The sequence below is a fragment of the Petromyzon marinus genome, chromosome 58 (assembly GCF_048934315.1).
Source record: "Petromyzon marinus isolate PM22_M1 ecotype Great Lakes invasive population chromosome 58, UKy_Petmar_22M1.pri1.0, whole genome shotgun sequence".
Classification (NCBI taxonomy): domain Eukaryota; kingdom Metazoa; phylum Chordata; class Hyperoartia; order Petromyzontiformes; family Petromyzontidae; genus Petromyzon; species Petromyzon marinus.
Window position 1 is genome coordinate 5,045,777 of NC_133724.1, and position 15,645 is coordinate 5,061,421.

Sequence of the window (15,645 nt, forward strand, 5' to 3'; positions counted from 1 at the left end):
GGGTCTCTATGCGAGTTTGTGTGTCTCTATGCGAGTCTGTGTGTCTCTATGCGAGCCTGTGGGTCACTTTGCGAGTCTGTGGGTCACTATGCGAGTCTATGGGTCTTTATGTGAGTCTGTGTGTCTCTATGTGAGTCTGTGTCTCTATGCGAGTCTCTGGGTCTCTATGCGAGTCTGTGGGTCTCTATGCGAGTCTGTGGGTCTATACGCGAGTCTGTGGGTCTCTATGTGAGTCTGTGGGTCTCTATGTGAGTCTGTGGGTCTCTATGTGAGTCTGTGGGTCTCTATGTCAATATGTGGGTCTCTATGTCAGTATGTGGGTCTCTATGAGAGTCTGTGGGTCTCTGTGCGAGTCTATGGGTCACTTTGCGAGTCTGTGGAGCTCTATGCGAGTCTGTGTGTCTCTATGCGAGTCGGTAGGTCTCTATGCGAGTCTGGGTCACTATGCGAGTCTATGGGTCTCTATGTGAGTCTGTGTGTCTCTATGCAAGTCTGTGGGTCTCTATGCGAGTCTGTGGGTCTCTATGCGAGTCTGTGTGTCTCTACGCGAGTCTGTGGGTCTCTATGTGAGTGTGGGTCTCTATGTCAGTCTGTGGGTCTCTATGTGAGTCTGTGGGTCTCTGTCAGTATGTGGGTCTCTATGTCAGTATGTGGGTCTCTATGAGAGTCTGTGTGTCTCTATGCGAGTCGGTGGGTCTCTATGTGAGTCTGTGGGTCTCTGTGTGAGTCTGTGGGTCTCTATGCGAGCCTGTGGGTCTCTATGAGAGTCTGTGGGTGTCTGCGTGATTCTGCGGGTCTCTACGTGAGTCTGTGGGTCTCTATACGAGTCTGTGTCTCTATGCGAGTCTGTGTGTCTCTATGCGAGTCTGTGTGTCTCTATGTGAGTCTGTGTGTCTCTATGCGAGTCGGTGGGTCTCTATGCGAGTCTGTGTGTCTCTATGCGAGTCTGTGGGTCACTTTGCGAGTATGTGGGTCACTATGCGAGTTTATGGTTCTCTATGTGAGTTTGTGTGTCTCTATGCGAGTCTGTGGGTCTCTATGCGAGTCTGTTGGTCTCTATGCGAGTCTGTGGGTCTCTATGCGAGTCTGTGGGTCTCTACGTGAGTCGGTGGGTCTCTACGTGAGTCTGTGGGTCTCTATGTCAGTATGTGGGTCTCTATGTCAGTATGTGGGTCTCTATGTCAGTATGTGGGTCTCTATGAGAGTCTGTGGGTCTCTGTGCGAGTCTATGGGTCACTTTGCGAGTCTGTGGATCTCTATGCGAGTCTGTGTGTCTCTATGCGAGTCGGTGGGTCTCTATGCGGGTCTGTGTGTCTCTATGCGAGTTGGTGGGTCTCTATGTGAGTCTGTGTGTCTCTATGCGAGTCGGTGGGTCTCTATGCGAGTCTGTGTGTCTCTATGCGAGTCTGTGGGTCTTTATGCGAGTTTGTGTGTCTCTACACGTGTCTGTGTGTCTCTATGCAAGTCTATGGGTCACTATGTGAGTCTGCATCTCTATGTGAGTCTGTGGGTCTCTGTGTGAGTCTGTGCGTCTCTATGTGTGTCTGTGGGTCTCTATGTGAGTCTATGGGTCTCTATATGAGTCTATGGGTCTCTATATGAGTCTGTGTGTCTCTATGCGAGTCTGTGGGTCTCAATGTGTATCTGTGGATCTCTGTGCGAGTCTGTGGATCTCTATGCGAGTCTATGGGATCTCTCCTCCCCCCTGGCATCGTCCCCTGGCAGCTTGGCCCCGATGTGCGCGCCACGATGCGTGGTGTGAGCGACGCCCTGGGCACCGGCGGCACCACCGGCGGCACCGCTCCGAGCGCTCACACGGCCGAGACGACGCTGCGTCTCTACCTCGTCGTGCTCACGCTGCGCACCGACACGGAGCGGCTGCGCGGAGCGTGAGCAGCACACCGCGGTGCTCCATCAATCTCGCGGCCGTCCGTCCGTCCGTCCGTCCGTCCGTCCGTCCGTTCGTTCGTCTGCCATCATTGTTCGTGTGTCCTAGCGTCTGCTCATCTGTCTGTCTGTCTGTTCGTCTGTCTCGTCATCTGCCGGTTCATCCATCCATCGGTCTGTCTGATCGTCCGTCTGTCCATCCGCCAGTGTGTCTACCTGCTTCGCTGTTTCCCAGTCCATCCATTCGTGCGTCCCACTGCCGCCCCACTTCACCACGCGACCTTCCCAGTGCCGCCACCCCCCCACCACGTGATCTTCCCAGTGGCACCACCCCTCACGTGACCTTCCCAGTGCCGCCACCCCCCCACCACGTGATCTTCCCAGTGGCACCACCCCTCACGTGACCTTCCCAGTCCCACCACCCCCCCTACCACGTGACCTTCCCAGTGCCGCCACCCCCCCACCACGTGACCTTCCTAGCGCCGCCACCCCCCCACGTGACAATCCTATTCCCGCCACCCCCCCCCCCCACCACGTGACCTTCCCAGCGCCGCCAACCCCCCCCCTCCCCCGCCGCTCACACTTTGCCGGTGCCACCGTGCGTGCAGGGGAGCGCCGGCGGCGGTCGAGGTGGCGGGCCCCTCGGCGGCGCCGGGCGCCCTCGACGCGCTGCACGAGTGGTTCTCGGGCGTCTTCTGGAGCTGGTTCCACGTCATGGGAAGCAAAGTGTCCTCCGTGATGGACCAGGCGGTGGAGGCCGACACGGTGAGAGCGGCAGGCCCGCACCACCCCCCACCCCCCGCCAACCCTGCCCCCATGCTACGTTCGGGAAAAAAAAAAAGTTTTGCTGGCTTGCTGGAGGGAGGGATGCAAGGCCCGAAAAACGTGTGGATTTCGAGTGTATATATATATCACTAGCAGGACTCGAGAGGCCCACTCACACTGAGCAGGCAGAGCAGACACAGCCACCACTGGCAGACACAGACGAAAACTAGAACTGTACAGGGACTCCTCTACTTACGAATGTTCGACTTACAGACATTAAAAGATACGAACAAAGCTGTCCATATGTAGAGTTGCCTGTTTTTCAAGAAAGTAGAGAGGAATACGAGCACCAAAGGGAATTAGCATCTGCGTACATCTGTAGAACGTGAAGAACCAGCCGCATCTACATCTGCAGAACGTGAAGAACCAGTGGCATCTAAATCTGCAGAACGTGAAGAACCAGTGGTATCCACATCTGCAGAGCGTGAAGAATCAGTGGCATCTACATCTGCAGAACGTGAAGAACCAGTGGCATCTACATCTGCAGAACGTGAAGAACCAGTGGCATCTACATCTGCAGAACATGAAGAACCAGTGGCATCTACATCTGCAGGACGTGAAGAACCATTGGCATCTACATCTGCAGGACGTGAAGAACCATTGGCATCTACATCTACAGAACGTGAAGAACCAGTGGCATCTACATCTGCAGAACGTGAAAAACCAGTGGCATCTACATTTGCAGGACGTGAAGAACCATTGGCATCTACATCTGCAGAACGTGAAGAACCAGCCGCATCTACATCTGCAGAACGTGAAGAACCAGTGGTATCTATATCTGCAGAATGTGAAGAACCAGTGGTATCTACATCTGCAGAGCGTGAAGAATCAGTGGCATCTACATCTGCAGAACGTGAAGAACCAGTGGCATCTACATCTGCAGAACGTGAAGAACCAGTGGCATCTACATCTGCAGAACGTGAAGAATCAGTGGCATCTACATCTGCAGAACGTGAAGAACCAGTGGCATCTACATCTGCAGAACATGAAGAACCAGTGGCATCTACATCTGCAGGACGTGAAGAACCATTGGCATTTACATCTACAGAACGTGAAGAACCAGTGGCATCTACATCTACAGAACGTGAAGAACCAGTGGCATCTACATCTGCAGAACGTGAAGAACCAGCCGCATCTACATATGCAGAAGGTGAAGAACCAGTGGCATCTACATCTGCAGAACATGAAGAACCAGTGGCATCTACATTTGCAGGACGTGAAGAACCATTGGCATCTACATCTGCAGGACGTGAAGAACCATTGGCATCTACATCTACAGAACGTGAAGAACCAGTGGCATCTACATCTGCAGAACGTGAAAAACCAGTGGCATCTACATTTGCAGGACATGAAGAACCATTGGCATCTACATCTGCAGAACGTGAAGAACCAGTGGCATCTACATCTGCAGAACGTGAAGAACCAGTGGCATCTACATCTGCTGAACGTGAAGAACCATTGGCATCTACATAACATGAAGAACCAGTGGCATCTACATCTGCAGAACGTGAAGAATCAGCGGCATCTACATCTGCAGAACGTGAAGAATCAGCGGCATCTACATCTGCAGAACGTGAAGAACCAAGTGGCATCTACATCTGCAGAACGTGAAGAACCAGTGGCATCTACAGAACGTGAAGAACCAGTGGCATCTACATCAGCAGAACGTGAAGAACCATTGGCATTCACAGGAGATTATACAACTTTTAAAGCAATTCACCGTGTTTAGTGTATGCACCGTACAACATCGTTGTGATCGACGGGACTAAAGTTGGACTTTGCGAACTAATCGACCGCCTGGCCATCACAAATGACCGGCTGGCCATCACAAATGATAGCGCAACCAAGTTGGCTTCGCATCATCATCATCACGTGCAAATGTGGAGCAGCAGCCAAATAACTCAAAACGCTTCACATTGATTCTAAATGTGGAGGGAAAAACGGTGGAGAAAAACTCACACGACCACGGGGAGAGAGAGAGACCGCTCAAACTCCAACTATGCAGCAGCAGGCATTGTCAGGGTCGGGATCGAACCCACGACCTCCTGCCTACCAGGCGAGGTAATTAACATCTCCTACCCACCGTGATGATGAGAGAGAGAGACACGCAAACTCCAAATATACAGCAGTCGTCGTCAGGGTCGGGATCGAACCCACGACCTCCTGCACACCAGGCGAGGTAGTTAACATCTAGCCACCGTGTTGATGATGAAAGAGAGACACGCAGATTCCAAATATACAGTAGGTGTCGTCAGGGTCGGGATCGAACCCACGTCCTCCTGCAGACCAAGCGAGGTAGTTAACATCTCCTAGCCACCACGGCGCCCGGACACGCCACGTGACACAGCGGCCTCGCCCCACGGCCTCCGCGGACTCATCGTCGTCTCTCCTCCCCCCCCTCTGCAGCTGACGCCGGAGATGGCCGGTGCCAAGCACAGCAGCTCGGCCGTCGACTCGGCCAAGTGCTTCCAGGACTACTGCGAGCTGTGGCAGCAGCTGCGCTGGCCCCATCCCACCAAGACGCAGTCCAAGATCGTGGACGTGAGTTGGAACGGTTCGCCGCGTCGCCGCGCTCCCGGGACGCCTCTCCCATCCCGATGTGAGGAGGCCACCAGAGCTGCGCGCTTTTAAATCATCTTGATTGGCAAAACTGTAGACACACACAGAGACCCATAGACTCACACAGAGACCCATAGACTCACACAGAGACACATAGACTCACACAGAGACACATAGACTCACACGGGACAACGTAGACTCAGACAGAGACACATAGACTCACACAGAGTCCTATAGACACAGAGACACATAGACTCACACAGAGACTCATAGACTCACACAGAGACACATAGACTCACACAGAGTCCTATAGACACATAGACTCACACAGACACTCATAGACTCACACAGAGACCCGTAGACTCACACAGAGACACATAGACTCACACAGAGTCCTATAGACACAGAGACACATAGACTCACACAGAGACTCATAGACTCACACAGAGACCCGTAGACTCACACAGAAACCCATAGACTCACACAGACACCCATAGACTCACACAGAGACCCATAGACTCGCACAAAGACCCATAGACTCGCACATAGACCTATAGACTCACACAGAGACCCATAGACTCGCACAGAGACCCATAGACTCGCACACAGATCCATAAACTCAAACAGAGACCCATAGACTCGTACAGAAACCCATAGACTCCCACAGAGACCCATAGACTCACACAGAGACCCATAAACTCAGAGACCCATAGACTCACACAGAGACCCATAGACTCATAGAGTCCCATAGACTCACACAGAGACCCATAGACTCACACAGAGACCCATAAACTCAAACAGAGACCCATAGACTCGTACAGAAACCCATAGACTCACACAGAGACCCATAGACTCGCACAGAGACCGATAGACTCACACAGAGATGCATAGACTCACACACAGAGACCCGTAGACTCACACAGAGACCCATAGTCTGTTGTCCTTCCCCCGCACCTCCAATTAGCACGGTTGGCTGCGTACGGTGCGAAAGACGTTCAACATACTGTACACCCAACATGCGTGCAACATACAAACAACATACATGAACACATCGCTGCTCCAAGGAGAGCAGCGGGGCAGTGGGTAGCGCCGCGCCACGCTCCGAACCCGGCTGCGAACCCGAGTTCGAGTCCCGCTCATGGCCACCACGGACACCGGTGATGACTAACTGCACCGGTCCTGGGTCTGTGTGCCTGCATGCACGTTGAACTCCTTTCGCGCCGTACGTAGCCAACCGTGCTTGATTCGGGAGGTGCGGCAGGGGAAGGACAACGCGAACCAAAACGCAACCGAGAGCTGTTCCGGAAGAAACGAGTTTGTCAGGCGGGACGATGACGAGCGAAAATTTGCGCAGCTCCCAGTGGTTTCCCAACAGCGGGAGGGAGGAGCGTTCCAGACGGCCGCGGAAGGCGCACCCGAAAGCGACGACGACGCGGTCACCCCCGCCGGCTTTGTTCACCGCCGCCGCCGCGAGAACGACGACCGAGGCCGTCGATTCGAACGCCCCGTGACGCGATCGGCCAAAGCGGGGGGGGGGGGGGGGGGGGGGGGGGGGGTGGGGGGGGTGGGGGGGGTGGGGGGGTGGGGTCACAACTCAACCCCCCTGACCACCGGCCCGGCGCTCTCCCTTCGCCGGCAGGGCATCAGCAAGTCGGCCATCGGCTACGCCCAGCTGGTGTCGCGGAAGCTGGCCGGCCTCGGCTGCCCGGAGGCGGCGGCGGTTGCGGTCGGCGGCGGCGGCGGCGGCGGCGGTGGCGGCGGCCTGCGGCGACGCTCCATCATGGCCGGGCCGGTCGCCCTGGCCTTGACGGCAGAGGCGGTGACCACGCTCGCCCGGCAGGTGGGGGGTGGGGGGGGTGGGGGGGAGAGGTGGGGAGGGGGGAGGTGGGGGGGGGAGGTTGGGGAGGGGGGAGGTGGGGGGGGGAGAGTTGGTGGAGAGAGGTGGGGGGGAGAGGTGGGGGGGGGCGAGAGTTGGGGGGGGAGAGTTGGGGATTCGCGCTCGTGACCAACACCGATTCCCTGTAGCGGTCCTGGGCCCTCCCCTAGGTCGATTCACCTTCAAATGAGTGCCTGGTGCGGTGCGTGAAACATCGCCACTGGGGAGACAAAGGCGGCCGGGCGCGGTTGCTGGGCCACCCGCCCCCCCCCTCTCGCGTGCCGCGCCGGCCTTCACAGGCGCTGCTGCTCGCCAACGGCACTTGCCCCAACAGTCTGTTACAGGCTAGGTACCGGGGGGGTCTTCATGTGTGTGTGTGTGTGTGCGTGTGTGTGTGTGTGTGCGTGTGTGTGTGCGTGTGTGTGTGTGCGTGTGTGTGTGCGTGTGTGTGTGTGTGTGCGTGTGTGTGTGTGTGTGCAGTACTGCATCGGCGTGAACAACGTGGAGCTGGTGTGGGCCTCGCTGTCGGCGCTGCCCGAGCAGTGGTCGTGGTCGGGGCTGAGCGAGGCCGAGGTGGAGACGGCCCGGCGGATGCTCCGCGCGCAGCTCCACGACACGGAGGGCCGCCTCGACGGCCCCATCGGGGACGTCCTGCGCCGCCTGCGTGAGATGGTGAGCGCCCCGCTCCCTCGCCCCGGGCCCTCGCCCCGGGCCCTCGCCCCGGGCCCTCGCCCCGGGCCCTCGACGGCGGCGGCGGCGCCGCCACCGTGGGGGGGGGCCTGGAGTGGGGCCGCCGGGGGGAGGGGGGGACGGAGTGGGGGGCGCAGTGGGGGGGGGGGGGGGGACGGAGTAGGGTCACAGTAGGGCCGCAGTAGGGTCACAGTAGGGTCACAGTAGGGCCACAGTAGGGCCAAGGTAGGGCCACAGTAGGGCCAAGGTAGGGCCACAGTAGGGTCACAGAAGGGCCACAGTAGGGCCACAGTAGGGCCAAGGTAGGGCCACAGTAGGGTCACAGTAGGGCCACAGTAGGGCCAAGGTAGGGCCGCAGTAGCACCACAGTAGGGCTAAGGTAGGGCCAAGGTAGGGCCACAGTAGGACCACAGTAGGGCCACAGTAGGGCCAAGGTAGGGCCACAGTAGGACCACAGTAGCACCACAGTAGGGCCAAGGTAGGGCCACAGTAGGACCACAGTAGGGCCACAGTAGGGCAAAGGTAGGGCCACAGTAGCACCACAGTAGGGCCAAGGTAGGGCCACAGTAGGACCACAGTAGGGCCACAGTAGGGCCAAGGTAGGGCCACAGTAGGACCACAGTAGCACCACAGTAGGGCCAAGGTAGGGCCACAGTAGGACCACAGTAGGGCAAAGGTAGGGCCACAGTAGGGCCACAGTAGGGCCACAGTAGGGCCACAGTAGGGCCAAGGTAGGGCCACAGTAGCACCACGGTAGGGCCAAGGTATGGCCACAGTAGGACCACAGTAGGGCCACAGTAGGGCCACAGTAGGGCCAAGGTAGGGCCACAGTAAGGCCACAGTAAGGCCAGAGTAGGGCCACAGTAGGGCCAGAGTAGGGCCAGAGTAGGGCCACAGTAGGGCCACAGTAGGGCCACAGTAGGGCCACAGTAGGGCCACAGAAGTTTGTATGTTTCCCCCCTGTTCTGTATGGGTTTTCTCCGGGTTTTCCATTTTCCTCCCACAGCTAAACAACCCCCCCCCCCCATACATTGTAACTGGTATCGGTCAAACAAACTTATAAATTACTCAGTTGGGATTGGTACGTAGAATATGTATGTTGAACTTCTTTGGGTACCATACGTAGCCAACCACACTAATTCTTAGACACTCCATCGAGTGTCTTTGATTTTGTATGATGTTGAAGCTCTGTGCAAAACTAGCTACTGCTGGCCAAGACTAATTCGAGAATCTATCGAAATTGAAAGAAATAAAACTAACTTTGACCGTTCGGATAGCTACCGCCTGAGTGCTGCGTGGAAGAGAATCGTCAAATAAAACATTATTTAAATGCCTGCCTACAAAGGGCAGCGTACTTCAATAGAGATTATCGTTGGTAGGGCTATTTTAATACACGCAATAGACAGGAAGGACAAGATCAAAGGGCTCGCGTACTGCACATGCATAATGTACGTTGCCTCAGCAATCCCCCCCCCCCCCCATCATTGTGGAAGAGTGCAGAAGCATGGTCACAACATCTACGCCTCTATATATGAGGAATGAAACAGAAAGACTTCTCCACAAAATCTGGCTGTCGCCTGATGGAGCTGGTTGTTATTACTGGCGAAACGTCGTACTTTAGATTGTAAATGTTGTGGTTTGGCTCTCGAACACACCGGTGTGCTGTACTAGTATACTACACTATACACTACACTATACACCTATACACTACACTATACACTACACTATACACTGCACTACTCTACTATACACTACACTATACACTACACTGTACACTACACTACTATACACTACTCTATACACTACACTATACACTATACTATACACTACGCTATATACTACACTATACACCACACTATACACTACACTATACACTACACTATGATTGTAAATGTTGTAGTGGGTTTATTCTCCAACATACAACCGGTGTGTGGTGAACTAGTATACTACTCTATAAACTACACTATACACTACACTATACACTACACTATACAGTACACTTAACACTACACTATACACTACACTATATGCAATACACTACTATACACTACACTATACACTACACTATACACACACTATAATTGAAAATGTTATAGTAAGGTTCTACTCTCCAACACACAACCGGTGTGTGCTGAACTCGCATAATACACTATACACTACACTATACCCTATACACTACACTATACACTATACTACTATACACTACACTACTATACACTACACTATACACTACACTATACACTACACTGTACACTACACTATACACTACACTATACACTATTGCTGTACTAGTGACGAATTGGCCACGTTCGTTTACGTGACAACCCTTACTAGTTGGCTGTGTCGGCTGGTGGCGGGGTTTAACGACGCAACATTTATATATTTACGCGATCTAACCCCGAAAAACCCTCGATTATGGATTATATTGGTCGCCAAAGCCTACGTGTTAAACTGAGCAGGCGTCAGGGTCGGGATCGAACCCGCGACCTCCCGTATACCAGGCGAGGTAGTTAACATCTCCTAGCCACCGTGGTGCCCCCAAAGCCTACTGGACCGTCCTCGGCTGCGATCAGCGTCCTAACTCAACCTTCTCATCCCACAGATCCTGGCGGTCACCCGGACAAACCTGCTGGCCGTGGGCGCCAGCAGCATCTCCTCCAGCCACCAGGTAGGCGACCCTGCAGGTAGGCGAGCCTGCAGGTAGGTGCACCTGCAGGTAGACGAGCCTGCAGGTAGGTGAGCCTGCAGGTAGGTGCACCTGCAGGTAGACGAGCCTGCAGGTAGGTGCACCAGCAGGTAGGTGCACCAGCAGGTAGGTGAGTCAGCAGGTAGGTGAGTCAGCAGGTAGGTGCACCTGCAGGTAGGTGCACCTGCAGGTAGGTGCATCAGCAAGTAGGTGCACCAGCAGGTAGGCGAGCCTGTAGGTAGGTGCACTGGCAGGTAGGTGCACCAGCAGGTAGGTGCACCAGCAGGTAGGTGCACCAGCAGGTAGGTGAGCATGCAGGTAGGTGCACCTGTAGGTAGGTGAGTCAGCAGGTAGGTGAGCCTGCAGGTAGGTGAGTCAGCAGGTAGGCGAGCCTGCAGGTAGGTGCACCAGCAGGTAGGTGCACCAGCAGGTAGGTGCACCAGCAGGTAGGTGCACCTGCAGGTAGGTGCACCAGCAGGTAGGTGAGTCAGCAGGTAGGTGCACCAGCAGGTAGGTGAGTCAGCAGGTAGGTGCACCAGCAGGTAGGTGAGTCAGCAGGTAGGTGAGTCAGCAGGTAGGTGAGTCAGCAGGTAGGTGCACCTGTAGGTAGGTGAGTCAGCAGGTAGGTGCACCAGCAGGTAGGTGAGTCAGCAGGTAGGTGAGTCAGCAGGTAGGTGCACCAGCAGGTAGGTGCACCGGCAGGTAGGTGAGTCAGCAGGTAGGTGAGTCAGCAGATAGGTGCACCTGTAGGTAGGTGAGTCAGCAGGTAGGTGCACCAGCAGGTAGGTGAGTCAGCAGGTAGGCGAGTCAGCAGGTAGGCGATCCGGCTGCCTGGCGGCTGTCCCCTGTCGCCCATCGCCCCACGTCTCCCGGTTTGTTCCCCGTGGGGGAGATCGATCGATGGGCAACAACAACAACAACGACAACAACTGTAACGACGACAACAACTGTAACAACGACAACAACTGTAACACGACAACAACGACAACAACTGTAACAACGACAACAACTGTAACAACGACAACAACTGTAACAACAACGACAACAACTGTAACGACGACAACAACTGTAACGACGACAACAACTGTAACGACGACAACAACTGTAACGACGACAACAACTGTAACGACGACAACAACTGTAACGACGACAACAACTGTAACAACGACAACAACTGTAACGACGACAACTGTAACGACGACAACAACTGTAACGACGACAACAACTGTAACGACGACAACAACTGTAACGACGACAACAACTGTAACGACGACACCAACTGTAACGACGACAACAACTGTAACGATGACACCAACTGTAACGACGACAACAACTGTAACGACGACAACAACTGTAACGACGACAACAACAACAACGACAACAACTGTAACGATGACAACAACTGTAACGACGACAACAACTGTAACGACGACAACAACGACAACAACTGTAACGACGACAACAACGACAACAACTGTAACGACGACAACAACTGTAACGACGACACCAACTGTAACGACGACACCAACGACAACAACGACAACAACGACAACAACGACAACAACGACAACAACTGTAACGACGACAACAACTGTAACGACGACAACAACTGTAACGACGACAACAACTGTAACAACGACAACAACTGTAACGACGACAACAACTGTAACGACGACAACAACTGTAACGACGACAACAACTGTAACAACGACAACAACTGTAACGACGACAACAACTGTAACGACGACAACAACTGTAACAACGACAACGACTGTAACGATGACAACAACTGTAACGACGACAACAACTGTAACAACGACAACAACTGTAACAACGACAACAACTGTAACGACGACAACAACGACAACAACTGTAACAACGACAACAACTGTAACGACGACAACAACTGTAACAACGACAACAACTGTAACGATGACAACAACTGTAACAACGACAACAACTGTAACGACGACAACAACTGTAACGATGACAACAACTGTAACAACGACAACAACTGTAACAACGACAACAACTGTAACGACGACAACAACGACAACAACTGTAACAACGACAACAACTGTAACAACGACAACAACTGTAACGACGACAACAACTGTAACGACGACAACAACTGTAACGATGACAACAACTGTAACAACGACAACAACTGTAACAACGACAACAACTGTAACGACGACAACAACGACAACAACTGTAACAACGACAACAACTGTAACAACGACAACAACTGTAACAACGACAACAACGACAACAACAACAACGACAACAACTGTAACAACGACAACAACTGTAACAACGACAACAACTGTAACGACGACAACAACGACAACAACTGTAACAACGACAACAACTGTAACGATGACAACAACTGTAACAACGACAACAACTGTAACGACGACAACAACTGTAACGATGACAACAACTGTAACAACGACAACAACTGTAACAACGACAACAACTGTAACGACGACAACAACGACAACAACTGTAACAACGACAACAACTGTAACGACGACAACAACTGTAACGACGACAACAACTGTAACGACGACAACAACTGTAACGACGACAACAACTGTAACGATGACAACAACTGTAACAACGACAACAACTGTAACAACGACAACAACTGTAACGACGACAACAACGACAACAACTGTAACAACGACAACAACTGTAACAACGACAACAACTGTAACAACGACAACAACGACAACAACAACAACAACGACAACAACGACAACAACTGTAACAACGACAACAACTGTAACGACGACAACAACTGTAACGACGACAACAACGACAACAACTGTAACAACGACAACAACGACAACAACTGTAACGACGACAACAACTGTAACGACGACAACAACTGTAACAACGACAACAACGACAACAACTGTAACAACGACAACAACTGTAACAACGACAACAACGACAACAACTGTAACGACGACAACAACTGTAACGACGACAACAACTGTAACAACGACAACAACGACAACAACTGTAACAACGACAACAACTGTAACAACGACAACAACGACAACAACTGTAACGACGACAACAACTGTAACGACGACAACAACTGTAACAACGACAACAACTGTAACGACGACAACAACTGTAACAACGACAACAACGACAACAACTGTAACAACGACAACAACTGTAACGACGACAACAACGACAACAACGACAACAACTGTAACAACGAAAACAAAAAACAATGACTCTTAACTCCCGTTTCCGGGACGTTTCGATATCCGCGCTGGAAATCGATTCCGCTCTGATCGACGCGACCGGCCACAGAATCGTAAGAAGAGAACAACTCGATAGCTCAACGAAAGCGGCTTATCCTAAAAATCACCATCATCATGACCATCATCACCATCGACGTGGAAATGTATAGCAGCAGCCAAACAACTCTAAACGCGTGACTGACGTCGATTCGAAATGCGGAGGTTGAATAACCGTGGGACCCGGAGAGAAATCCACACGACCACGGGGAGAGAGAGAGAGAGAGAACGCCATCGTCAGGGTCGGGATCGAAGACACGACCTCCTGCATACTGGATAACATCTCACCACCGTGACACCCCGCAAACAGCGGTGGTGTAGCGGTTAGCGCTACACCACCGCTGTGAACCCGGCGACCCGGGTTCGATTCCCGCTCACGGCCAACACCGGTGGTGACGATTATCTGAACCGGTCCTGGGCCTCCCCGAGGTCGACTCAGCCTCAAATAAGTACCTGGTGCGGTGTGTAGTAAACATCGTCACTGGGGAGACAAAGGCGGCCGGGCGTGGTGCTGGCCAAGCACCCCCTCGTGATGCCGTGCTGGCCCTTATAGGCGCTGCTCGCTCACAGCACTTGCCCCTACAGTCTGTTACAGGCTACACGGGGGACCTTTGTCTTTGTGTGTGGTTTCACAGGCCATCGAGTCTCTCTCGGACTTCCTCAACAAGACCATCCGTGTCCTCTTTGAGACGCTGAGCAACGACCGCTTCCAGAGGTGAACACACGTGGACCCCCCCCACTCCCCCCCTCCACCACTCCCCCCTCCCCCACTCCCCCTCCCCCACTCCCCCCTCCCCTACTCCCCCACTCCCCCCTCCCCCACAACCCACTCCCCCCTCCCCCACAACCCACTCCCACCGCCCCCCCACTCCCTCCCCTCCCCCACTCCCTCCTCCCCCACAACCCACTACCACCACCCCCCCACCACCCTCCCTACAATTCAGATCGTGTCGTCGTGTAGCTGCGTGTGTGTGTGTAGCGCAGGCTGTTGGAGGAGCTGCGTGTGTGTGTGTGTGTAGCGCAGGCTGTTGGAGGAGCTGTGTGTGTGTGTAGCGCAGGCTGTTGGAGGAGCTGCGTGTGTGTGTGTATAGCGCAGGCTGTTGGAGGAGCTGCGTGTGTGTGTGTAGCGCAGGCTGTTGGAGGAGCTGCGTGTGTGACGAGTGTGTGTGCGTGTGTTGAGCGCAGGCTGTTGGAGGAGCTGTGGACAAGCACGGTGCTGATGCTCGTGGAGATAGTTTCCGAGAAGAAGCCACGCTCCATCGACTTCTACTCCAGAATGGACCTGGCCGCACAGGTGAGATACAGGCACAGGTGAGACACAGCCACAGGTGAGACACAGCCACAGGTGAGACACAGGCACAGGTGAGACACAGGTCAGAGAGGTGAGACACAGGCACAGGTGAGACACAAGCACAGGTGAGACACAGCCACAGGTGAGACACAGGCACAGGTGAGACACAGGTGAGATACAGGCACAGGTGAGACACAGGCACCGGTGAGATACAGGCACAGGTGAGACACAGGTGAGACAGGCACAGGTGAGACACAGGCACAGGTGAGACATAGGCACAGGTGAGACACAGGTGAGACACAGGCACAGGTGAAATACAGGCACAGGTGAGACACAGGCACAGGTGAGATACAGGCACAGGTGAGACACAGGTGAGACACAGGCACAGGTGAGACACAGGTGAGACACAGGCACAGGTGAGACACAGGTGAGACATAGGCACAGGTGAGACACAGGTGAGACACAGGCACAGGTGAGACACAGGCACAGGTGAGACACAGGTGAGACACAG

At 53.8% G+C, this 15,645-nt stretch overlaps 1 protein-coding gene across 2 annotated transcripts in view; it reads left to right on the forward strand.

The window, feature by feature from the left end:
* LOC116955125 (BAI1-associated protein 3-like) overlaps window positions 1–15,645 on the forward strand; it is an 89,891-nt gene that overhangs the window by 60,579 nt on the left and 13,667 nt on the right. For both annotated transcript variants that reach the window (XM_076052885.1, XM_076052883.1), the window contains 8 exons: window positions 1,726–1,889; window positions 2,496–2,652; window positions 5,119–5,253; window positions 6,911–7,111; window positions 7,628–7,819; window positions 10,440–10,505; window positions 14,479–14,558; window positions 15,029–15,137. In XM_076052885.1, the coding sequence (XP_075909000.1) occupies window positions 1,726–1,889; window positions 2,496–2,652; window positions 5,119–5,253; window positions 6,911–7,111; window positions 7,628–7,819; window positions 10,440–10,505; window positions 14,479–14,558; window positions 15,029–15,137 (1,104 nt within the window). The remainder of the gene's footprint in view (window positions 1–1,725; window positions 1,890–2,495; window positions 2,653–5,118; window positions 5,254–6,910; window positions 7,112–7,627; window positions 7,820–10,439; window positions 10,506–14,478; window positions 14,559–15,028; window positions 15,138–15,645) is intronic.